Here is a 26372-nt window from a genome sequence, read left to right on the forward strand (position 1 = left end):
CAGAGCCTCGGAGCGCCGCCACAGAGGCAGCAGCAGCAGCAGCAGCAGCAGCAGCGGCCAGGCCTCCCCCTGTCCAGCAGGAGTAGCCGCCGGCCGGCCGGCCCCGAGACCCGGAAAGGTAGGAGGTGCGCTCGCAGGGCTGGATTTGGGGGGGGGGGGGCGAGGCGGGTCGGCCGGGGCGAGGCGAGGCGGCGGGTCCTGCCTGCCCCGCGCAGGGGCTAGGCTCGCGTCGGGCTGGCTGGTCCTCTTTCTCGCGCGGACGACCCCCAAGCGGGCCGGGGGCGAGGCTGGACCTTGCGGGAAGAGCGCCACCTTGCGGAGTTGGGCAGTGAGCGAGGGGGGGAGGGACCGGCGAGGGGCGGGCAGCGGGGTTCAGCTGGTCCCGAGAAAGGGCGGCGGGCGCACTTCGCCCAGGGCCAGCGGCCCCTGAACTCAGCCGGGCCGTGTGCGAGCGCCCCAGGACCCGGCCTCTGGCCCGCCCGAGGAGGAAGGGAGGAGTGCGCTGGCCCCGAGGGGCCTGAGCTGCCCAGGCAGGACACCGGCGGCCCAGGGTAGCTGCTGCCTCCCCCCTCCCCGCCCCGCATCCCCGGCGCCATGCTCTCCCACACCTTCCCCGGCGCTCGCTGTGCCAGTAGCACCCGGGACGTGCTGGGGCAGGCAAGTGGCTGATGGCAACTCTGTAGAGCCGCGTGAACCGAAGCGGGCCTGCCAAGGGAGCGCGTGGTGCCTGTCCGGGCTCGGGCTGAGTCCCAGCTCCGCTTGCGGAGGCTTCCCTCAGAATCCCTGCTGCTGAAGGAAGTCAACCTGGCGCTTGGATCCCGTCGGCAGATCCGTGGTTGGGGGAGTCAGAAAGAAACTTCCCAATTCGGAATTAACTCTTGCCCCTGGGTTTACCACGGCTTATGGACTGATACCGTCTCACAAAATGGAGGCTGGTTTGGGTGTGCACTATGGGGGATTCAGCTAGGGAAAGATGGGCTTCCCGGGGGGGTGGGGGGGCTTTCAACCCTTGGGCTGAAGTTTAGCAACTCCCCTTTCTCTCTGCCCTACTTCTGAGGCCCTGGGAGGCTGAGACCGCCTCTGTTGCAGGCCAGGCAGAAGTGGGGAGGCCCTCCGATGCAGGCCAGGCTACACAACCCAGCTAAGGCTGAAGCCCAGGGCCTGGGATGGGATGGGTTGACACACTCCTGTTGGCTCCACGGAGCTTTGTGGTTCTCAGGCAGCCCTCCGTGGTGCTCAGCAGAGGCCTTTCTCCCACCCACTCCTGGCTGCCTTCTGGCTTTTGCAGCTGGAGCACAGCCAGGGGCCGGTGGTGGTGGTGGTGGTGGTGGTGGTGGTGGTGGTGGAGGAGGAGGAGGAGGAGGAGGAGGTGGAGGCTTCTCCTTGGCTGCTTGCAGGGCCTCCTCCTCCTCCTCGCTGGATCTGGGTGCGGCTGAAGCGGCTGAGCCGGTTCGGCAGGGTGAGGCAGGTAGGCTGGGAACTAGCAGGGCCGCCGCTGATGTAGTAGCAGAAGCAGGCAGCGACAGGCCCTGCTGGGCGGGCTGGAGCAGGAAGGGAGGGCGTGCTGGGTTCGAGGTCTGAGTCCCTGCAAGGGCAATATGGCAACATTCTCCTGGTTACCTCTCTGCAGAGCTGCAACGGGTGGCAGGGAGGCTGCCAACTGGGTGGCACCTGGGATGAGAGTGGCTGCCTGAGGCCGGCCACCTTGAGCTTGGTGTTCTTTGGAAAGGAAGTTGCGGTCTTTCCTCCCAGCTGCCCATTTCTTGGGGCCGGCCAAGGACAGCCCAGTAAGGGTCAAAACCACCAGGATTCTCCAACAGGCCCCTCTTAGATAGACCGCCTCCCAGAAACGGATATTATAAGCTTAGCTTTTTAAAAAACCAGGATAGTAACTGTTGTTAATAGAATCGCTTACTGAGTAAATGTTTAAATTTTAAGTTCTGCATTTTTCCCAAGTTAATTACTCAATTCCCTGGAAGGGAATGTTGTAAATCAGACATGTCAAACACAAGGCCCGGGGGCCAGATCCGGCCCGAGAAGTGGTTTCATGCGGCCCGCGAAGCCATCCTGGAAACAGTGAGGGAACAGCCCCCACTGCCTTGGCCCTGGCCCAGAGACCCTCCTTCTGCCAGAGACCCTCAGATCTGTCCCACTCCTGCCCAGGCCCCCATAGGCACCCTTGATGCCAACGATGTAGAGCTGGCCACGCCCACCCTGGCCATACCCACCCGGCCCCCTGAGGGCAACCGCAATGCTGATGCGGCCCTCAATGAAATTGAGTTTGACACCCCTGTTGTAAATGATCCTTGGCCATTCCCTCCAAGCAGCCTGGAGCATCTCTGGAAGGCCTGGCCAGTCCCGGGGGCTTTGGCGCACCCGTGAGACCGCCATCCTGGAACAATGGAGAAGGTGCGGCTGCCTGGGGCGGGACAGGGAAGCTGAGGCACACAGAGTTGGCAAGGGGCTCCGTCTTACAGGTGTTCGGTCTGGGACCTTGAGCCTGGGGCTGTGGCCACATTCAAGAGCATTTCAGCCTTGGAGGCTCACAGGGTGACTGACCGCTCGGTGTCTCCCAGAACTGTTCTTTTGGAGAGACCCTGGAAACTAGTCTGAGCTGCTGGAGGGCAGCTAAGATAGAAATCTAGTGAAGAGGAGGAGGGTTAGGGCTGGCTTCCCAGCGATGGGGTCAGTCTGACGGTTGATAAAAGTGAATGGGAGACTAACGCTAATTACCAAATCTAGCAGAAAGCAGTTAGTGAAATGGGTAGCCACGGCGTTGCTCTTCCAGGAGCTCCTGCTCAATCCTGGGTGCTCCCTTTGTGGAGGCCCACTCAAGGTTTCCCGAAGCCTTTGCAACTTGATGCTCGCTTAGAACACCCAGCGAAGCCAAATATGGAAGAGGCGGGATGACCCAAGAGGGGTTGGTGCTTTTGTGGCCACACACGGTCACCAAGTTGGGTGGCTCTATGCGGAGAGGACTTCAGGGAGGAGAAGGGGCTCCAAGCTGTTCCTTGTGGCCTCCAACATGGCCTCCCGTGGCTCCTTTCACCGTGGTTTGGAAGGGGTGTCCACTCAACAGCAACGGAATCTCTGGTGCACCAACCCAATTCAGAGCATTTTAGAATTTGGAACCTGACATCCCTGTTTCTGGGCCTTTCTCTTCAGGCCTGTTTTTGATATAAAGCAACGGGGATGGGAAATTGCCCAAGGTAAAGTTAGCACCTTTCAACCAAGGGCCAGGACCTTGAGGCAAAAATGTGGCCCCTCTGAACTCAGCTCCCAGGGACTGCCCAGCAGTTCCCTTGGCGGCATTGTGGATATGGCCTTTTCCTGGGGTTCCATTATTTAATCCCAGCTTAGCCCTGGGATTCCCAGGTGTCATCCATCCATACCAACCAGATCTGACCCTGCCAGTCAGGAGAGATGGCTGGACAGCAGCTCCCAGCACATCAGGCAGGCCGGTGTGGGACCCCTGGGAAGCCTGGCTTTCTGGCGGGGGATGGAACACAGAGGCCAGCTGAGCGGCTGCAGGAAAGTTGGGGCGTCTCCTAATTGCTGCTCCACACTCCCTTTTGGCTACTCATTTTTCCGTTTTGCATGTCACCTGCCAGTTTCTCACTAGATCTTTTTTTGGAACTTGATTGTGTGGCGAATTACTGCCCTCTTTTAAACAAAGAAGAATATACAAATGGGTGAGCATTTCAAAACTGCAGTGTTGGTGTGAGTTTACTGCAAAATAATTTTACAGAACAAAAAGTGCTTGAAATCTCCTTTCAGAGGTAAATTATTGGTACCCTGCTATAGATTAAAGCTGCAGTGTGAGCAAGTATGTAAAAAGAGTTCAACGTAATGAGTATTTATTTATTTGACTTATATGCCACCTTTCTAGCCAAAAGGCGCTCAACTTTGCTAATAATGAAGGTGAATGAAGCGGTTGAAGAGTACTGATAAAATATTTGACACAGTTTGAATCCATGGACTCCCACGACCAGAGTGAAAGTGGGGGGTGCCTTCTCTCCTGTCTGATCAGCAGAAGAAGAGGGGTTAAGCGTCTCCCTTGAAGGGGGACAGCTTTAGAAGCAGGGCAGCGGAAGCCCCCCCCCCCATATGCCCTGCCAGGAGGACCTGGTTGTGTTTCCCTCCATGGAGTTGCTGCAGAGATTTGCTGGTATCTCTGTAGTGAAAACCTTCATTTAAAGGTCTGTACTCTGGATTCCTCCGCCCCCCCCCCAGTACTCTTTTCATTTATATTTTGGTTATTTTCATGATAAAGAGTGTGGTACATTGCTAACTCTGCCATTTATTTTTAACACACAGTATTTTTTTCAACTAGCAGTGTGTGAAACTGTCTTATAATTTTCAGTATAATACGAGAGAGGAAGCACCAGGCCAGTGATAGCGAACCTTTTAGAGTGAGTGCCCAAAACCCGCCCTGCCCTGCTCTGCCCCCCATTTTGCCCCCCCACTCATCCCCCGCCCACCTGCAGGGCCCCACACTGCCTCCACAGCCTGCCGATCACCCAGGCAGCCCTGCAGTGCCATGGCGGCCACACCCTCCGCACGCGCTCCACAGCATCATCTGGGGCATGGAGGTGGAGTCTTGTCCCCGCTGCCTGGCTGCCATGTCCTTGGTTGTGCTGCTCCGCGCAGGCCACCCCCAGGGGCGACTCTCCTCCAGGGGGTCTGCTGGTGAGGGGTTGCGGGGGGAGGTGGGGCTGGGGCGATGGCACACATATCCACAGAGAGTGCCACCTCTGGCACACATGCCATAGGTTAGCCACCACTGCCCCAGGCCATGTTCTTTGGGATAATTGGGGAGGGGGGTCTTAATAATGTTATTTGCCTTTTATTTTATGCAGGTAGCCAATTTTTCTTTTCTCTCTTAAATATAGATTCTATATCTATGTAATAAAATGGTGTTTCAGTCTACTGAGATTCTATATCTGTGAGCAATACTAGAACATAACATTTAAATATAGAAAAGTTTATTACTAGATATTTGTTAAATGCTACAAGTCACAACATCAGTTAGTATTGGGAGATTATTGAGAAGTGTACCAAAGTAAAATTTATGGATGGAGTTAGTTTTGATGTGTGAATCTAAAAATGTAGACTTAGCATGTTTAAAATCATTAAGGGCAGGTATTGCTTATTTACAGGGAGACTCATTTGATGGAACAGGATAAATCTCTGCTAATGAAGGGTTGGGTGGGACAGGTTTATCTCAGAGACGCTTGGACGAAAGCAAAAGGTGTGGCCATTTTTGTTTAAAAAGAGTCACCAATTGATGTATAAGTTATCATTGACGTCAGTGGGCATTATTTAATTTTATGGGTTAAAGCAGAAGAGATTGCAATGGCTATGGTTATGGACCAATGTAAATTCTCCTACTATGTTGTATGAAATTGTTTAGCTTTGAATCAGTACATTTAGGATAATAGGAAGAGATTTCAATGAAATTTTGGTCTGGAGCTTGTTAAAAACACACGAGCATGAAAAAAAAACAATCATTAAGGAATAATTCTATTTAGACGATCTCAAGCACAAGCATACTGCAGCAATCCTGAAGAGCAGGAAAAGGAAATAAATCATCTTCTGACAAAATGGATATCTATGCAACTTCCAATCAAAAAGTGCCTGACCACTCAACCTACTACAGTACAACCAACACAGGCGGCAAAAATGATAACGGTATCATACATCAGAAACCTCACAGAAACCACCAACAGATTATTACAGTCCCATGGAATCAGCACACAAACCAGCTAAAGCCCTCCAAAACATCTCAAGTAAACCAAAAGACCCAGCAGCCCCTAAAGAAAAAAACAGGAGTCATCTACAACACACACAGTGTCAAGACCGCAACAGCCACTACGTAGGACAAACAGGCAGAAAACCAGCAGAACACATACTTGAAGATCAACTGGCAGCCAGAAGACAGGATGAAAACTCTTTCATTTCACAATGTATGGATAGACTTAACCATAATTTCATCCGGGAAACTGGCCATCCTAAACCAAGCCAAGTCCAAAAACTAGAGTTTTCCTGGAAAGCTGGCACTCTGACAAATTGGCCATCAGTGGACACATGAACATAACAGAAGAACAAAGTTGGAAGGGACCTTGGAGGTCTTCTACTTCAACCCCCTGCACAGGCAGGAGTCCCTATGCCATTCCAGACAAGTAGCTATCCAGTCTCTTTTTGAAAGCCTCCGTTGATGGAGCACCCAGAACTTTTGAAAGCAACATCCATTCCACTGGTTAATTGTCCTCACTGTCAGGAAGTTTCTCCTTAGTTCCAGGTTGGTTCTCTCCATGATGAGTTTCCATCTGTTGTTTCTTGTCCTGCCTTCTGGTGCTTTGTAGAATAAGGAGCTCCTCCTCAAATATAAACTAGACAGACCCAGTTGTTGCAACCATTCTTCATCTGTTTTAACCTCAAGCCCCCTCATCATCTTTGTTGCTCTTTTCTGCACTCTTTCTAGAGTCTCAACATCTTTTTTATAATATGGTGACCAAAGGTGGATGTAGTATTCCAAGTGTGGCCTTACCAAGGCCTTGTAAAGTGGTATTAATACTTACGTGATCTTGATTCTATCCCTCTGTTAATGCAACATCTATATACTTGCAAAGGAGGCAATCGACAAATCAAAAAGTGAACAAAAAACTCAAAACACCTCCCTACCGGCAGTCAACACCCAGATTAACACCAAAATTAACATCAGACCAACAGTCAAGAAATAAACAATGCCCCAATCAAGGAACTGGTGAACACAGTAAGCAGCCCAACCAAAGAACTCCCAAGGTCACCCCACCAGCACCAACAAGATAAGCCACTAGAACATAACCTAAGAGCAAACCCCACTCCTCACTAGGACTGATGATGTTACCTAATTTGTGTAATAAAACAGCCAAGCTCAGAGAACACCAAGGAGGGTATCTTGAAGAGAGTCTTTCCATTGATCTGCATGTGGGTCAGGTTTCAGAGGAGAGGGGTAGTTGGGCCTGAGCTGTCAGGGGCTTTTGAGCTGAAAACTAACAACTCAAATTGGGCCTGGAATGCACTATCAAACATTTCAGGTCTTCCCATGCAGGAATAATTGACCTACCGGTAAGTAAGCAATGAGCTAGCCAAGATTATCCATGAGGCTCAATTATTCAGGGTGATGCAAATTTAAAATTTTTTGAAAAGACTGTGAAGACCTCCAGAAGTAGTTAAGGAGAATATTTGTAGCTCAAGGTTGAAATGAGGGGCCCTTGATTCTCTCTGCTCTTGGCTGTTTTCCTGCAGATGTTTCATTGCCCAAACTACGCAACGTCATCAGTTTACATCAGCATAAAAGTTATGTGTGTTGGGGCAGTCCCCTAACCTCACCCAGATGCTAATTAGATAGAGTGTCTGTAATGGCCCACAAAGAAAACCATGGATTCTTAAGTGGAGGGCTTGGTGAAGATGGGACTTAGTGTGCAACGGCCATGGGAAAGAGAAATTCCCTGACAGGGATCATCAACAAGGAGAAAGGGACTGAAAATGCCAACAGCGTGATGCCTCTGGTACATGTTCATGGTGTCTTTGCATTAGGCATGCTGTGCACAGCTTTGATCACCATGTTTGTAAAACTGTGTGTGTGTATACATATGTATATGTATATATGTATACCTCTCTCTCTCTCTCTCTCTCTCTCTCTCTCTCTCTCTGTGTGTGTGTGTGTGTGTGTGTGTGTGTATCCTCCTCCTCCTCCCAGAGATGGAAAATGACAGAACAGGGAATCCAAAGTGGTAGTGCCGGATGCCATGATCTTGGTTTTCTTAATGTTTAGTTTCAACCCAACTTTTGCACTCTCCTTCTTCACTCGCAACAAGAGGCTCTTTAGTTCCTCTTCACTTTCTGTCATTAGAGTGGTATCATCTGCATATCTTAGGTTGTTGATATTTCTTCCAGCAATCTTAATTCCAACTTTTGATTCATCTAGCCCTGCCTTTCTCATGATGTGCTCTGCCTATAAGTTAAACAGGCAAGGTGACAGTATAACAGTCTTGCCGGACTCCTTTCCCAATTTTGAACCAATCAGTGGTTCCATGACCAGTTCTCACTGTTGCTTTTTGACCCGCATAAAGGTTTCTCAAGAGAGAAATAAGATGGTCTGGTACTCCCATCTCTTTAAGAACTTGCCACAGTTAGTTGTGATCCACATAATCAAAGGCTTTAGCATAGTTAATTAGAGGAGGGAATTGTGCTTTGATATGTGTTTAGGGGAGGAGAATTCAGATTTTGGCTTCAACCATGTACATGCCGATGCCATGCAACTTGAATAAAGATTCTTTAAGGTAAACAATGCCTCGAAGTTCTTTGAAGAATTTCATCTGTCGGAACCATGACATTTTTGGTGTGGGTGTGTGTGTGTGTGTGTGTGTGCATGCTTTATGTATCATAAAAAAAGAGGACTTTCCCATGTTTTTGGGACTCCTCAGAAAAGATATTGCATTGTATATAAAGACAGCTATACCTTTATTGAAATGTTAAAAAATAACAGACCAGCCCCACCCAACAATGGAAACCTTGAATGCATTTGCGTTAATATAAAAGGAAAAAGAAATGACATTGCCATACATGTAAACCACAGACCTCTCAACCAAACTGAGGAAATACATTTTGCTAATCAGTTAAGTAAGGTGTCCAGGAAGCAGCCTGGAACAGTAATGGGGGACTTTAACTATCCTAACATCAACTGGGTAACAAACTCTGCACCTGGCGGGAGATCAAACAGATTCCTGCCAAACGCAGAACTCCCAAAAGATAGAGAAGGGAACTAGAGGGTCAGCTACACTGAGCTTAATTCTTACTGACAAGAGATAAAATAATAGAAGGGATTGAAATTGTGGGAAGTCTGGGAGAGAATGAGGGTGTCATACTGAAATTCAACATAACACAAGCAACGGAACAAAATCAAATGAGTACTTTAAGAAAGCCGATTTCAACAGAGCTTGGGAAGGATTCCCTGGCTATAACAAACCTTTTAATGACTTCTGCTCAGTCTCCTCAGAAGTCAGTGGCACTAACAGACCCAGGCAGGAGGATCATACTGGTCCTAGCAGTGCAGGCTGGGGCTTAAATCGCTGGGTGGCTCAGTGGATAGGAGGTTGACTCACAGATAGATCCCAGAGCGCGATGCTTAATGGGCCACTGTCTGAACAGAGATCAGTCACAGGCCATGTACCGTAAGACTCAGCCCTGGGTTCTGTTCTGGTCAATGTGTTTCTGAGTGATATAACAGAAGGATTGCTAGGCAAGGTTTGTCTTTTTGCTGGTGACACAAAGGTGTGTAATAGAGTTGATGTCCCTGGGGGTGGAAAACAATTTGGCATTGCAGGAAAATTGGTCAAAAATGTAGAATACAGCTCAAAGTTTATAAATATAAGATGATGCACTTGGGGGAGGGGGGAAGAATCCTTTGGTAGGGGTCAGTATTGGGGGTACAACAGAAGGAAAAGATGTAGGTGCTCTCCCAGGAGACAACTGCAAAATGGGGAAACAGTGTGGCCAGGCAGCTGTGAAGGCCAACCAAATTCTGGGATGCATCACTAGAGGGGATCCCCAGCAGGAAGAAGGTGGTCTTAATCCCACGACGTAGAGCAGGAGTGTCAAACTCAACTTCATTGAGGGCCGCATCAGCATTGCGGTTGCCCTCAGGGGGCCGGGTGGGTGTGGCCAGGGTGGGCGTGGCCTACTGGGTGGGCGTGGCTAGAGTGCGTATGGCCTACTGGGTGGGCGTGGCCAGCTCTACATCATTCACATCAAGGGTGCCTATGGGGGCCTGGGCAGGAGTGGGACAGATCTGAGGGTCTCTGGCAGAAGGAGGGTCTCTGGGCCAGGGCCAAGGCAGTGGGGGCCGTTCCCTCACTGTTTCCAGGATGGCTTTGCGGGCCGCATGAAACCACTTCATGGGCCGGATCCCCCCCCCCCCCCGGGCCTTGTGTTTGACATGTCTGACGTAGAGCTTTAGTCAGGTCCCATTTGCAATACCCCACTTAAAAAAAAGATATTGATAAGACTGAACGAGTCCAGAGACAGGCAGAGGGACAAAACATACCACGAGAGATGGGAAGAACTGAATCTGTGCAGCCTGGAGGACAGGAGGGAAAGGGAAGCGATGGAAACCATTAAATCTATTAAGGGTGCGAATAAGACAGTATTTTAAATATTAAGCAAAAATCAAGAACACGGGGAAGTAATCTCAAACTGATGGAAGTTCAGAAGTAATGCTGGAAAGTGACTTCACAGAAAGCGTGGTGGACGCTGGAACCAACTTCCAGCAGAGGGTTGTGGGTCAAAAACAAACTCAGAGGGCAGACAGATGGTCCTCCTCCTCCCTGCCAAGCTCCCTGGTCTGCTGATGTAGGTGCATGAGGAGGCACACCCGCTTTCTCTGCACCACGGAGACATTCCTGTGTGTAACTCCCCTGCAGTCTTTGGCAATTACCCCACCCCACACTGCAGTGCAACAGCTGTGATAATATGGGAGGCTACCAAGCCAAGCGCAGCAAGGCGTTCCCATTTCCCAGGAGCTGTACGGCCAGCTCGCTTGTGCTCGGAGGCGTGGTTTTCCCAAAGCGGTCCAGGCAACATGGGAGCTGGCACCAAGTAGCAGCTTAGTTTTTCTTTCTGCACAGACTTCCTAACAAGCACACAACACACTTGGCCTAGTCACCCTTTGCACAGGGTTTACACAGTGGATCAAATCCTATGCTAATTAAGCAGGTAGGATTTGTGGAAGATGTTGAGGGTCACCTGCAGTCAAAATAAACTCTAATCATGGTTAACTTAACTAAGCTGCCTGAATGTGGCACCATAATCCACCTTGTGGTCTCAGCCCGTCTCCTCTTCCACCTCAGGCCTGAGGGGTTTCTGAATTCACCACCCAGGAATAGCATGGAGATGACCTAGTTGGGAGGGGGGAGGCCCCTGGAGATCTTCAGTGCCCACAATCCCTCTACAGTTCAGGAGAGAGTCCTGGGTTCCGTTTCCCCTCAAAGGGGCTCCCTTGCCAGGCTGTGCCATGGGAAATGGAGGCAGTGTGTGAGGGTCAGAAGGGCTCTTGGAAGCTCCAGGCCTCCTGCATCCAGGCTCTGCCCTCCCACTTCCCCTTTTCCTGATTGACAGATGCCGTTTTCTTTTACCTCGAGATGGTGGTATAGCTATTTTTGCTTCTGTCCCAAGGTTTCTCTGCTACCTCCCAGTTTTGGGGGGCTTGCCAGAATTGAATCTCCTTTGGCTCTTAAAAATACTAATTTAAGAGCTCTCCGTGGTGCAACAACGGCACAATGCTCTTTTTGGCCAGTGCACTTTTCACCTGGGCCAGGGATTTGCCCATCCCCCTTGAGGCCTTCTCTGTTGGGAAGGCTGTTCTTCCTACCGGCAGCACTCCCCCACAAATATACTTCCTCTGTGCAAAACACAGCGTGGTGTTTGAGCTACAGAGGAAGCAAAATGGCCTGGCTCAAATGTTGGGATATCCTTTGAGCTCCACCAGTGCAAGCTAGGTGCTGTGGGATGATTTCCCCTCCCATGAGGGTGAGAGTTTTTGTCTGAATCTCTGGCACAGAGAGAAGCCCCTGCACCTTGGGAGGCGGGTTGGCTGGCTCCTCCAGGTGCTCAGCGGTAAGTGGAGAGGAAAGCAGGTGCGAAGGGCACAACTGACTAAGTCCTCTTTGATGGGACCCTACTGGAGCTGCTGCACAGCATCACTTCAGCCGCCTGGATGGGCTGCTGTGGGTGCGGGCCTGCCCAGAAAGCCTTGCCACAGAACCAGAGAGCCGTCCTCCCCCATTCGGGCTTCTCTTGCCGATGGCCTTGACCTTTCCAGGTGGTGATGCCCCTCCCTTCAGAGAGGGACTCCTGGTGATCAGAGTAGAGCAAAGGCACTCTGCTTGGCCCAGCCCTTGGGGGTCGCTCTGGGGACTCACTGAACCAACCAACTGGCCTCTTCTTTCCCCCCACAGAGGCTTCTGCTGCCATGGCTCGCCGGTCACAGAGCTCCTCCCAAGGGGACAACCCTCTGGATCCCAACTACCTGCCACCCCACTACAAGGAGTACTACCGCCTGGCGCTGGACTTGCTGGCGGAGGAGGGCAAGGAGAGCTACCACCGGTTTCTGGCGGAGGAGGCAGCCCCGGACTTCCTCTGCCCCTCGGAGGTTGAGCACATCACGCAGCACCTGCAGAAGCCACAATGCACCTCTCAGGAGGGAGGCGGCAGCACGGACTCCGGCCCGCCGGATGCGGACATGGACGGTTCCTCAGGCACTTACTGGCCAGTGAACTCTGACCTGGCCATTCCAGAGCTGGATCTGGGCTGGCCAATGGCCTTTGGGTTCCGGGGAACAGAGGTGACTACTTTGGTACAGCCCCCACCCCCGGATAACCCCAGCATCAAGGAGGAGGCACGCCGAATGATTCGGGCTGCACAGCAGGTGGGAGAGCGAGAGGCAGAACTGTGAGGTTGTGGTTGTGTGTGTGTGCATGCGTGTGTATTAAAGGTTCCAGGAGAGAAGCAGAAAAGTGTGCGAGACAGTTGGTTTTCTGCTCCAGATAATGACTTTTTTCTTTCAGTGGCCTTTGGGCTGTCTTTAGTTCTTGATCTCCCCCCAGAATTTTGTGTATGAATTGTGCTTCTATTCTGACCTGTTGTTTCCTGCTTTCGGAGAACAAGTGAGCATTTCAGTTCATGAGTGCAGCCCACTTCTCCACGCAGGAGTCCAGCAAAGCGGGGTGGTTCCCCCCAAGCAACTGACACCAGGGTTAACTTCCTGTTTCCATTGGGACCTTACAATTTACCAGATCCCTCTTTCAAAAGAGGTGTTGTTCTGATCACTTTCCAACCCTCTGATGTGAGAACCAAATGTAGGGACTTGGCTGTCTCTCTCGGTTGGTGGTGCAGTTTTCCACCTGAATTCATGGATGGACTGCAGAGTTAGAAGGGGCCATTTATCTCATTGGCTCCCATCCTGCTCAGTGAAGAAACCTAAATGAACACCGCACCTCACATTCCCGCCCAAGGACTTCGGTTGGAGAAGTCTTTGTGAGGGAGGGCCCACCACCAGCTTTAGAGTCAAACTACTCTGCCCTTGAGGGCTGTTTCCCTAACGTTCTCCCAGAATGGCTTGTCTCTACTCCACTTGGGAAGTTAGGAATCCAGGTCACTTGCCTCCTCGTTCATCTCTAGGCAAGGCTCCGTCTCTCTGCAGATTGGCAGCTTTGACCATAAAGGAAAATCGTACAATTGTAGGGCTGGAAGGGACCTCGGAGGTCTTCTAGTCCAACCCCTGCCTAAGGCAAGAGTCCTCATACCATTCCAAAGAAATGGCTGTCCAACCATGTTTGGCCACCCTTTCCCACTGCACTATTATCTTAAGAGGGAGGGCTTACCAGAGAGGGACAGGGCGTCTCAGGAAGGGGTGCAAACTAATCGGATTCTTCAGGGGGTGGCTGGTCCCCTCTCCTTTCCTCTCCCACCTGCTCCTCCAGGGCTGCTAAAGGAGACCGGCCACACTGCTCTCGGCCTCCCTGACCCTTTCCTGCGCTCCCCTGTCTGCGGGACGACACACACCGAGCTGCAAAGTAGTCCCGCTGGTCGGGTGGGCTGGGCAGAAGAGAGCTGAAACCTAGAAAACCGAGTTGAATAAGCTATGATTCAATTGAAGTGTGGGGGAACCCAGGGGATGACCCAGGGGTCATTTTTAGGTGGCCCCTTTTCACTTCTTCTGGGTTTGGACTGCGCTCAGGTGAGCCCCCTGCACCCCTCCCCATGCAAAAGAGTTCATTCAGGTTATCTGATTATTAATCACTCCATTGGGATGCAGCCTGACCCAGGCTCCTAAGTCTCCACATTGGGAGGGATTTCCTGGAAGTGAGGGCTGTGAAAGGAGGCAACTCATTTAGAGCCCCCCCTTCTTTCAGTGGAGGTCTCCTAACCGCAGGTGGAGGTTCATCTTTTCAAAAATTTTATTTACGGTATTTATTTTATTTTATTCAAAATAAATAAATAAATATGGTTTTGCAGATCCTATACTCAGCCTGGGAGGGATTGGATGATCCTTCCAACTGTGATTTTATGAATACTCTTGAACTCTTCATCCCACTTATTTTTCTTTCTTTGAAAATAATTCCTCTGAATTTCCTAAAAATTAGTCTTTTTGCAACCTTTTGCCAGAAAATAAATTTCTATTTCTTTTAATACATATTTATGGATAACTGTTCAACTTGTTAAAAAGGATTGAATCTGATTAATCAGATTTGTGCAATTTCTCCTGAAAACACTCTGAGTCAGTGACTGTCACCATCTCATGTGAATCTCAGAAATTTGTTTACTGATTATGTGTGTAATGTGCAAAATTTTACTAGGGCACAGGTTTTAGGCCACTGTACTGAATGAACATTCGGGGACTGTTAAAACAGGCTCACATACATATTTTTTAAAAATGTAAAAGGTAAAGCTAAGCGTTTCTCCTGTCCAGTCATGTTGGACTCTAGGATATTCATCACCATTTCCTAACTGAGGGAACCAGCATTGTCCTAAGATGCTTCCGCGGTCATGTGTCCAGCATGACTATATGCTAAAGGCACAGGGAATGCTGTTACCTTCCCACCAAAGTGGTATCTGTTTGTCTACTCGCATTTGCATGTTTTCAAACTGCTTGGTGGGCAGGAGCTGGAGCCAGTAACGGGAGCTCACCCAGTCGTGCAGCGCTCAGGTCTCGAACCTGGGCTTTTAGCTTTCCATCTGACAAGCTCCACAACTTTAACCACTGAACCACTGAGCTCTTTTAAAAAGAAAAAATAGAAATTAAAAATATACAAATTTTTAAAAATGCATGTCACAAAAACAAGGAAGACATAGTATGGTGATCCCTATATTATAAAGAATTGTTGTTGTTAGTTGCAAAGTCATGTCCGACCCATCGCAACCCCATGGACCACGTTCCTCCAGGCCTTTCTGTCCTCTACCATCTTCATTATAAAGAATTAAAACATAATAAATGAATAATTTAATAATAAAAGCATAATTTTAGTAACCAATCTAAACATTAAAAAAGGCAAAGGCTTCCCCTGTCCAGTCATGTCTGACCCTTGAGGGGCGGTGCTCAATTCCCTTCCTTGGCCGAGGGAGCCAGTGTTGTCCGAAGACAATTTCTGGGGTCACGTGCCTGGCATGGCTACACGCCAAAGGCACCCAGAACACGGTGACCTTCCCACCGAAGTGGTACCTATTTACTCGCATTTGCATGCTTTCAAACGGCTAGATGGGCAGGTGGAAATCTAAAATCTAAACATAAATCTAAACATAAGAAAAGGCAAATAAGGAAAAGCACTCCAAAGTGTATTTTTGTCTGGTGTCATCATAAATGTCCCTATTTTATATATTCTAAATACTGAAGCATATGACACAAAAGTCGTATTTCCTGATCCAAGGAAATGCTTTATGCTTCTTTGAAGATTTTCAGGATAGCAGTAGGGTTCCCAAATGTTTAAAAGATTCCTTATAATTTCAAGAATGTGGGGGGAAAATTGAAATACAGGAACGTTTCAGGTATAGATAAGAGAAGAGAATGAAAGTTGCAGCCAGTCTGAACACCTTGCGAAAGATGCTGCCTCAGCCTCTCCAGCCCTTTTGGGGAGTGAATCCAGAAAAGCTCCCCAGAGACAGAGACATGGAGCCAGTCTCTTTTGGGATTTTATGGGCCGTTGCTGACTGCATGTAAAGCACGAAAAAATAAAAATCCAATTCTGTACTCATCAATTGCAAAACCAAATCATTTAATAATTGTTTTGATTTTCTGTGCCCCTAACAGCTTCATCTCATTTAGACTTCCTTAAGTAAGATATTTTTAAAAAGTCCACAAGATCAGCGGTTATCAGTCAATCATAAATTGACTTCCAATTCTTAGCTAGTGCTTCAGAAACATTTTAACAATAAAAATCAAACAAAGATTTATACAGGCAGCCTTCAACCTTCGATCACAATTGAACCCAAAATTTCTGTTACTAAGTGAGATAGTTCTAAAGTGAATAATCCCTGCAGTTAAGTTAGAATCATGGTCATTAAGTCAATCCGTCTCCCCTCATTGACTTTGCTTGTCAGAAGGTCGCAAAAGGGCATCACTTGACCCCAGGGCACTGCGATCGTCATAAATACGAGTCAGTGTCTGAAATTTGATCAGTGATCTTGGGGACACTACAATAATCATAAGTGTGAAAAACAGTCATAAATCACTTTTTTCAGTGCTGTTGTAACTTCAAACGGTTGCTAAATGAACTGTTGTAAATTAAGGATTACCTGTAATATGATATTATGTATACATTTGTTATCTCCATAGAGCACAATGTTTAGAATGTTTACAAAATTTACATTTACAATTACAAAAATGTTGAATTCTTTCGTAAGGGTTGGGCAAAGCTAAACACCTTAAAACGTTTTCTTCACATTTTCTCCCTGTGACTTTTGCTTAAGGTTTAATCTAACTTCCATACCCAGAACCTGGACAATAGACCGGTCAGTTGCTGTGGTTGCCCTTGGGTGACTTGCCCCAGAACGGCATCGTCACACCTAGCCAAACTGCCCTACAGGAGCCTCTGTGCCGTTCACGGGGCAGTGCAACGCAGCCTGCCTGGGCTCTGCTCCTCCAAACCAGCCGGACGGACGTTCCTAGGGACTCCTGCAAGGTGGAGCTGGGTCTCCTCAGGTGCTGTGGGTTGACCAGCCAGCCAGCCAAGGCTCGGGGTGTCCGGCCTGAGGAAAGGGAGCTCGTGCTAGTGCAGGGCAAAGGCTGCCGCCGCCTTCCTCTTATCAAAAGCGGGCTAACTCAGGCAAGGGTGGAGGAAGTCTGGATGGCCAAGTGTCACACAATGGAAGGCCAAGCTGGGAGACAGCTGGCCTCTCTGTCCAGGGTCGTAATCTGGGCTTTTTCCTACTCCCTCAGGTGGTTGCTATAGTAATGGATATTTTCACCGATGTGGACCTCTTGAGCGAGGTGCTGGACGCGGCTGCACGCAGAGTTCCCGTCTACATCCTCCTCGATGAGATGCATGCCCAGCTCTTCCTGGACATGGCTGCCAAATGCAGAGTGAACCTCAACTTTGTGGAAGTGAGCATGGAAATGGGTCTGGAGGGATTTGGGGAGGGCAGGAGAGTCAACGGGCACAAGTGAGGAGGGCCCCACTGGAGGCAGAGCTGCAGAGCCAAAGGAGCAGCTCCTTTGATGGGGATGAGGGAGCCTCGTCAATTTTTGCCTGAGATGGCACAGGGCCTCCTGCTTGAGCAGAAGGTTGGATGGAAAGACCTCCCAGGTCTTCCGACTCTTCTGTTATTCTGCTAATTTCTTCCTTTTGTCCAGTGACCGACTGCAGTAGCTGGTGAGCATCAACTCTCACACTGGGCAATGTTGTACAATGTAGGATGGCCACAGGTCAGCTAATGAAACGTTAATCTAGCATACTATCGGTACTAACATAGCTCTATGTAATGTTTGGTTCGCTATGTTGTGTGAACCCAGAACATCGAGTAAATCACGATTTAATAAAAGTAGGAAAGTGTGTTCTGAGAACACAGGGCAACATCTTGTCTCATTCCAATGGACATTGTGATACTGAGCACCTACTGGAAAAGTCTTTTGCAGTTGGCAGTCTGTGTGCCAGTTTCAGAAATAGGTTGCTCATAGGGGGAAGAAGTTTACCAAATATAAGGAAGAGTTAGGAACTTTTTCACATAGTGAAACAACATCACAAACTTCTGCTAGCCATCTTTGGTTTCCAGCTGAAAAGATCCAACCTGAGGCTCTTGGGAACAGGCAGGAGTCTTTTTTCACCCTCCAACCCCACCCCGACTCAGCTGATCCTGTTCTGGTCCAAGAGGAAAACCACTTGAGCCTTTTGGGCAGGATGGAGGCTCAAAAGGCCAAGAGGGGAAATGCGGGGTGTGGGGGGAAGCCTGATGTGAAATGGAGAAGGTCACCAGGCCTCGGCACTTGCTGATCAGCCTCTTGGTTCCTTTGCAGTTCCTACGTGTGAGGACAGTTTCTGGCCCCACCTACTACTGCCGCACGGGGATGTCCTTCAAGGGTCACCTGAAGGAGAAGTTCTTGCTGGTGGACTGTATGGTGGTGCTGAGTGGCAGCTATAGGTGAGCAGGGGGGGGTGGCCTGCACACCAGTGAATTGTGGGCATCCTAACAAGAACCTACAGGATAGAAGAACACCTCCCCCCCAGTTTCTTAAAAGAGATGCTGATAAAATAAGTCTTGACGATGGAACATGGGTCCCACGAGGTCATCAGATTAATAAAGTGGCTGACTGTCCAACTGACAATCGACCCTAGAGGTCCCATGGCCAATGAAAACAAAGAGATCTCTACCTGGAGGTGTTCAGGGCATGGCAGGGGGAGAAGTGTGGTTGGGGAGAAGCTGCAGCTCATATCAAAGACTCATTTTCCTCCTGCTCACTTTGCAGCTTCATGTGGTCGTTTGAGAAGATCCACCGGAGCATCGCTCATATCTTCCAGGGTGAGCTGGTGGCCAGCTTCGACGAGGAATTCCGCATTCTTTTCGCCCAGTCGGACCCGCTGGTTCCTCCGTCCAACGTTTTAGTGAGGACAGAGACTCCGCTGGGGCCCTACAGCATGGCCCCCTTTGGCAACAACATGTCCTTCTTTCCAAAGAAGCCACACCTGCTTTTCCCCCGAGAGGACAACCTTTTCTCGCCTTTCATGGACCGGGTTGACCCGGACAGGTATTTCCTGTCTTCTTTGAGAAGAGATGACATGCTGCGTCACACCTTAGAGGGTTCGGCCATGAGAATGTACTCCAAAAAAATGGAAATGGAGAACTGCCAGGTGGACCCTGTTCGGGGCTACCTCCGTTCCAAGCAGCTGGAGATGGATTCATTTAAAAGACACAGCTTCGCGGAAGGCACCTTTGAGAACTTCCAGTCCACAAAGCAGTTTTCTAAGCAGTTGTTCATGAACAATTTGGATGAGTTTAAAATTCAGTCCAGTCACTTTCAAAAAGACCAGTTTTATCAGTATCAGTTTGAACACCCCCAGGGGGCTAACAGGCCCCAGGGGCTTTTTGAAAGAATTCGAGGAGGCAGACTAGGATACAATGAACCAGAAGACTACGCAGATGGATTTAGGTGTCCAGAACTGGAATCCAATTTCCCACAAGATGGATACCCACTGCGGCTGGATTATGTGCCTTCCAATTCTTCGAAAGAAGTGCGACACGGCTCTGATCACCTGAATCCAGGAGGGAACGGTCTCCTAGGTCTTCCGTCTCTGAGGAGGCAGAACATGGGGCAGAAATTTATGTGCCAGACGTCTCCCACACAGAAGCAGAGCATGGAGCAGAGGCTTTTCCTGCACGACCAGGGTCAAGAGGCAGAGCAAGACAAGAAGGTTCAGGAGAACAGGGCCGGGTTGCGCAACTGGAGAATTTCCTCCTACCTCAGCGGGTATCAATCTGATCCGGGAGAGGAAGGCCTTCCGATGCCGGTCGAGTCGGAGATGCATAACGAGGTACTTTGTCCTCCAGAACCCCTTACCAAGTATCCTGGCGACCTCCTGCCCACTTTCAAACCTCCTCTTCCACTTCCAAATGCCAAAGACGTTTCTGGAACTGAGAGATTGCCAGAAGAAACCTCGGTGGTGAAACAGGATCCCTTCAGGAGCAGAATAAATCCCTTGATCCAGAGGAGTTCGCGACTGAGATCTTCCCTTATTTTTAGTGCTGCCAAATTAGACCAAACAAACCCATCCAATGAGAAAGTCCAAGTGGTACAAAAGGAGGAGACCTCCACCGAGACAGTCAAGGGCCCAGAAACCGTAAAAGCCACCACTGTCTCTAAAGTGGCCGAGCTGCTGGAAAAGTACAAGTCGGTGGGCAAAGACTCACAAAGCCCCACCCTCAGTCACACCAAAGCTATGTCTGCCTTTCTCCAGGAAGAATCCCAGAATGCAGAAAAAAAGTGCACTAAGTCGTTGCAGTACAAGATTCTGGAGAGCCGGGTGCTGGAGGACTCCAAAGACTCCTTCAGCCCCTATAAGCTGCACCTGGAGCCGGAGGAGCAATTCAGGGCCTTTGCCCCAGCCACCGACGGGCTCAGCAAGGACCCCACGGCCCACGGGAGCAGTAAAACGGACAGGCTCGCCTCTCGCTTCTACCCAACAGACCAATCCAGTCTTCCGGGGAAGGAGAGCCTAATATTTGTGGGAGAAACTCAGAAACTTGCCATACCAGAGAGGAAGGAAAACTTGTCTTTCAAAGGAGGAGACGGGTCTGAAATTGAAGGCCAGAAGCCAGCACAAGCCCCAGTCAGCACCGTCTCATCAAAGAACCAGGGCTCTGACAGCTCTCTCAGTAAGCCCGATGAAGAAATTTGCAAGCAGGAACAGAGTCCGAGAGAGTTTTTTAGGAAAGGATCTCTCAAGCTAAAGCAGTTGCTAAATCCCAAAGCTGAGAAAAAAACAGACGAAGAAACAGGCCCGGAGAGCTGGAAGCCAGATAAATTGAGCGCAGGAGCCCTCAAGCGAATGTCCAGGAGTGATTCTCAGGAGGTTATAGAAGAGGAGAAATCGCCCAAACTGGCCGCACCGCTGCCTGGCCCCAAGGTGAACCCAGCGCCTCAGCCTCGACTGCCCTCCACGGCCAATGTCCTCTACAGCAGCAACCTCCGAGATGACACAAAGGTCATTCTGGAGCAAATTTCGGCCAACAGCCAGAAGAACCGGGCAGAGTTGGCCAGGCAGCTCCCAGCGGCCAGCAATCCTGAGCTGTCCCGGTCCGCCACAAGTTTAGACCGCAAAGGGGAAGAGAGGCACACAGGGGTCAGCAGATCAGAAAGCTTTGGGAGCCATAAGCGGGGCCTGCAGAGGGAGCCTTCGGAGGACCGGGATTCTCTTCTGAGGAGGATGGAGAGCATGAGGAAGGAGAAGCGAGTCTACAGCCGCTTTGAGGTCTTCTGCAAGAAGGAGGAACAAGGCGAGGAGGAATGTGAGACAGATGCCAAAGACAAGAAGATGGGGAAGTTCATGCCAAAACTCCTGGGGTCCTTCAAAACCAAAAAATGACTTTGAGGCAGCTGCCTGGGACGCCCCTGCCTGGGACCAAGGTTCGTGGCAGGTCTTCCCCTGCAGACCTTCCATTTCCAAGCCCATCCTAGCAGCAGGACATCTGGGCTGGGGCTGGGGGAGGGAGGAAAAGGGGGCCACCAAGCAGGATTAAATGTCCATCGTGGGAATTAAGAAGCTAGCATCCCACTAGAGGTTAACTTTTTTTGGAAGGGCTGAAGGTTAGTCCCATGCTTAGGAACTCCCTCCAGGGATGGGAGAAAAACACACCCATGTGAACGAAGAGGGAGCATTTGGCAACACAGCTGCTTTTTGTGCAAATTCCAAGAACCCCATTCTTAGCGCCTAGCTCAGGGCAACCATCCTGGGCCACTGCCTCTCATCTTTTGCCTCTGCAGCAGCCCTTACTTGAGGGCCCACCATTTCACAGGACATTTTCTTTGTGGGGACAGTCCATCTGTGGTAGAGGGAAAGAGGCAGGAAGGAATCCACAAGGGACGGTGAAGTGTACACACAGAAAAGCACAGAGGTCATCTGGTCCAATTAATTAGAACAGTGCTTCCCAAATCTTAGTAAATTATCCCAAAGTGGGATAATGACCCAATCACAACAGGGTCATTTAAATTGACTTAAAAGTGGTTTACTTACATTGGGTAAAAATGACTTTCTGATAGGCGGTTTTGGGTAATGAAAGGAAACGTTTGGGAAGCCCTGCAGGAGAACCTCTTCGCTAGATGACCATCTTGCTGGAAGACCTCCAGTAAAAGAGAATTTCCCTCATGGGCCAGCCTGTCGCACTCACTGACATCCCCCTGAACACCACCTTTGTTCTTTGAGCAGGCCGGTTCTGGTCCCATCCTCCGAGAGCCCTTCAGACATGGGGAGGCCGCCATCGCATCTCCCTGCTGTAGGCTAAGCACGTCCAGCTCTCCCACCATCCCTGCTAGAGCTCTGGCACCCAGGATGGGTCAGAGGCCTCCAGATGGGGCTTGGCTAGGGCAGAGCAGAGTGGGATGTTCACTTCTTGGGATTTGGACTTTCATGCTGCTTTAAATGCACCCAGGGTAGCATTTGCCTGCTTAGCAGCTGCTCACGTATGGTTAATGAGGACACCGAGATCCCTTTCACACGTACTGTCATGCTTTCCCCATCCTAGACTAGTGCCTTATACGTTTCCTAGACCAGTGCCTTACGTGTTGAACACTGCCTTACAGTGTTCAAGCTGCTCTAGACCTTTTTGAATCTTCTCCTTTCTGCAAACTTGGTGACTACCCACACGATTCCCTCCTCCAAACCCTCGATAAAAAGAGCTCTGTGCCTCCACCCCGCACCCCATTGGAGGGTTAGGACTGGATGAAACTACTGTAAGACGGACTCACCATTGGCTGAGTGATTGTACCCAAAAAAGCGCTTTCTAATGGATGCTTTTCAGCTTGGAAGGAAGTCTCAAGTGAAGAGTGTCTAGAAACACTTTTCTTGAGATTCTGGTTCACGATGTCTGTAAGATTCCCCTCATCTACTAAGCCAGTAACTCTGTCCAGGGTTATAGTCTGGGATAATTTATTTGTGAGACACCCCACCCCCGTCTGGCTGCTCTTAACTGTTGCATTTCTTTCTCAAGTGCTCACAAATGATCTGTTTGAAGACAGTGCCCAGCAGAGAGGTCAAGTAGTTTCTCAGGTCCTTCTCCTTCCCTTTTTGAAGGTGGGATTTAATAATAGAATAAGAGTTGGAAGGGACATTGGAGGTCTTCTAGTCCAACTCCTTGCCCAAACGGGAGAACCTATAACATTCTGGACAAATGGTTATGCAATCTTTTCTTAAAAACCTCCAGTGATGGAGCCCCCACAACTTCCAAAAACAAGCTATTCCACTAAGTAATTGTTCTCCTTGGCAGGAAATTTCTCCTTAAAATTTGATCTCCTCCAGTCTTCTGCAACCTCACCAGTCCTCTAGAAGTCGTCAGAGATTACCAAGAGGTTTCTGCAATTATCCTCAACACTGAAGAACGTGATCCACGTGGGTCTGGATACTTCATTCAAGACAACCTAATTTCTTTCTTGAACTCATCTTTGGGGTTGGGGCTAGGCAACCAGAACCACTTGAGGGGAGGCCCAAGTGGGTATTTTGTTGATCACTATTACAAGAGTTTTGTCAGACTGTCTTCCCTTGGGAAACCACAGGTGTTTCCCTCTCCCGAAGAGACTCTAAACTCGAATGTCTCTTTACTCCCTGAGAAAGAGGGCTGAACCTCCCCACTCAGCTGACGGCTCCACATTTGTCCTGAGATTCAACTTCCTCACAGCCGTAGCGCCATTTCTATTCTGGGGAAAGGTGCGAAGTAAGATGGTCCCTTTGCACCATCAGCCTTAAGCAATTTCTTCTTACAACAGGTCTACATTCTACTGGGCTTTATTTTTTGACGCATTCATTGTTCCTCTTTCCGTGTTTTGCATGCGTCTCTTTTTCTCTTTGGCAGCTGAAAGAACTCCTGTAATTTTGCTGGCCTCTTCAGATTTTTGTCCCCATTTTTCTTTGGTTGGTTTATTTCTGACGGTCCTTACAGAATCCCATTTTTTAGAATTATTCTCATCCTTCTTGGATCGTTTGCTCCTTCAGGATTTCAAGTGATTGGATCTCACCTATCTCCCCTTGGAATTTGGATAATTCCTTCCAAAAATTTCTCTTTTCAGGTCCCCTTCCAGAAATTTCAAACTCAAAGGTAACATTGTAACTTGGCCTAATGTTTCACTTACCTTCCCTTTCTCCTGTGGGGTGAGGGCTAGGGCTGGGACAGCAGGCCTCCTTGTTCGTTCTTCTGATGAACGAAGCGTTCGGGAAAACTGGGCAAAGGTTTATTCAACATTTGATTTGGCAAATTCCCTCACTGATACCAGGGTGACTGAAGTCTCCCACTATGACTGACAGTCATAGAATCGGGGGACTTTCTATCACCTTCCCTATGATGCCCTTTTTGCGTACCTGAACCCTGATAACCTGGCTTTTCCTCCTCCTCTTCCTTCTTCTTCTATGGATCCCTGCATTTTGTCACCTTCTTCTGAACGTCTTCTAGCCTGTCAGTATTCTGGATATCCTGGTCTGTAATCACTTGATTTTGTGATATGGTCTCACCAGGGCAGAGTAGAGAGGGCATTTATATGGCTAGCTCTTGATTTTCAGTATCCTGCAATTTCTTCTTGCACCACGATTCTCAGCAAGGGTTGAAGGGGAAGAAAAAAAACTACCTGCCTTCCGAGCTTTTTCCTACTTTGCTCCCACCAGCTCATCCTCTCAGCGAGAACCGGCCTGGACCAAGCCACCGTCCGCAGTCCAAAGGGCTGCAGCTTAGACAGCGCTTCTCAAGGGAGGTGGATTCAAGAAGGCTGCTTTGCAGGTAGAAGGTGAGAGGTCACTTCCAGCCCATCTCAGTCCTTCTACTGAAGAGATGGAGGGTGACCAGCGATGCCAGAAACCAGGCCACGCAAACAGGCAAACCCCCATCCACAGGATGCAGGCAGCGTACGAAACCATGCCCGCCCCCTCCGGCCTGTGGAAAACTCTCTCTCCACGGAACTGGTCCCTGGAGCCCAAAAGATCGGGGGTCGCGGCCCTAGGATAGAGAGAGCATCTTGAAGCTTGTGCAGGCAGGCGGCACTGCTGAGGGAAGTGTTGCCATGCAGTCCGAGACAGGATGGGAGGACCTGCTTAGACCCGACACGGAGGGAGCTGCAACATCCCTCTCCACCCTCCTTTGAGGGGCATGAGAAGATGGTCCCAGGCTTCCTCCCTGGGAGGGGGGGGAGCTGCACGGGCTCATTCCCAGTGACCCCTGGTACAGACAAGAGAGCGCTGCCTGCTTTCTCCTGGGGCTAAGGGCTAGGTAAAATGAACAGAGCCCTGTAAAGAAATGTTCTTTAATATTTCTTTAATTCTGTTGCCTTGCTTGCCCTTGCGAGTCTGGAAGGAATACCAGGTATGGCTGTCACTCGCAATTCATGGGCTTGCTGGCTGTGGCAGAAACAGCAAGGTGGCCAGAATTGGGCCTCATGTGCCCAGTCTTGGCACATGACTAGTAATATCTGAGAGTCTTCAAAAAGGGGTGGGAAAACTCCTGGACATAGCCAAATTAAACAGTTGTGAATTTGATGTACATAAGTGACATCTCTCATGGTATTAGCAAGACCCACAAAGGGCATTAGCCGGCAGTTTAGTTAGGCCATTAAAATCTTAATAGAGTCCTTTATTCATTTTCCCCTTTGTCCATTCCTTTGTGACTTAGCATCTAATGCAAATCCAGTTTTTTAGTTTATGGTTTAATGTATTGTTATTAACCAGAAGACTGGTTAATTCAGTCTCCAAATGAGGCGTGTCATGTGAACACCATCCTGACCTTCCCAATATCTTAATACCTTCCTTGAGGGGAAGTGACCTAAATTATAGCTGTTTTTTTCTCTCTCTCTCTCATACACACACACACACCTCCTCCCAACTGGTCTGGTACATGGTATACTAATGTTTGTTGCTCCACTTCAATACTAGTTCAAGGAAGGTGCGGCAAATTCACTGAGGATGTCAACCCATTGAGAACTTCAGCCCATCCAGATGCTGTACTACCTCTATGAGCAAAACCACTTGCCCCAGAGCCAGCCACTGAAGGCCAAGTGTTAGATATTCCTGGAAAAGCTGTTCAGCAGTGGAATCACCTGCCCAGATCTCCTCCCTCCCTGGAGGCTTCCAAATGGGGCTGGTTGGCCACCTCTCCAGAGTTATTTGGAGGTCTTCCTGAGGCATTCCCCCCCTCCCAATGCATTCATTCTGTAGCCCAGTCTTGTGTTGGACTTCCCAAAGCCATCACTTGACTTTCACGGACAGGATGCCAGACCTTTGGTGCAACCTAGTCTCAGCACTCTAATGCTGATTAATTGGGATCTTTCAGATAACTTAAGACTAAATTACCACTTTATACGTACTGAGAAAAAGCAAAGGGTGTCGGCCAAGGAGTTACCTGAAGACTTCCCTTGCTCAGGCCATCATTTCAAGTGCCAGTCTTGTTCCTCCTGATTATGTATCACCCTGATAAACACCTGTCCATTACTTTGAAATCTGCTTTCAATTGGGCAGTTCTTAAATCTCTGAAAAAGGGGCTGCAGAATTGTTCCAAGAGTATTTGGGGGAAAAAGCTCATTGGGCTTGAGGCAATGCTGGGGGGGGAGCAAACAGGTTTATCACTTGCCTGGAGGGCTGATAATTCTGCTTAAA

At 49.4% G+C, this 26372-nt stretch overlaps 1 protein-coding gene across 1 annotated transcript; it reads left to right on the top strand.

Moving 5' to 3' along the window:
* On the top strand, nucleotides 1-26372 carry FAM83H (family with sequence similarity 83 member H). The gene is made up of 5 exons (XM_083358104.1): nucleotides 1-118; nucleotides 12000-12469; nucleotides 16976-17140; nucleotides 18050-18174; nucleotides 18500-26372. Exons 2-5 carry the CDS (start codon nucleotides 12014-12016, stop codon nucleotides 21111-21113), a joined length of 3360 nt encoding a protein of 1119 aa, XP_083214230.1. The 5' UTR covers nucleotides 1-118; nucleotides 12000-12013; the 3' UTR covers nucleotides 21114-26372.

The sequence above is a fragment of the Vipera ursinii genome (assembly GCF_947247035.1).
Source record: "Vipera ursinii genome assembly, chromosome: 3".
In the NCBI taxonomy this organism is placed as follows: domain Eukaryota; kingdom Metazoa; phylum Chordata; class Lepidosauria; order Squamata; family Viperidae; genus Vipera; species Vipera ursinii.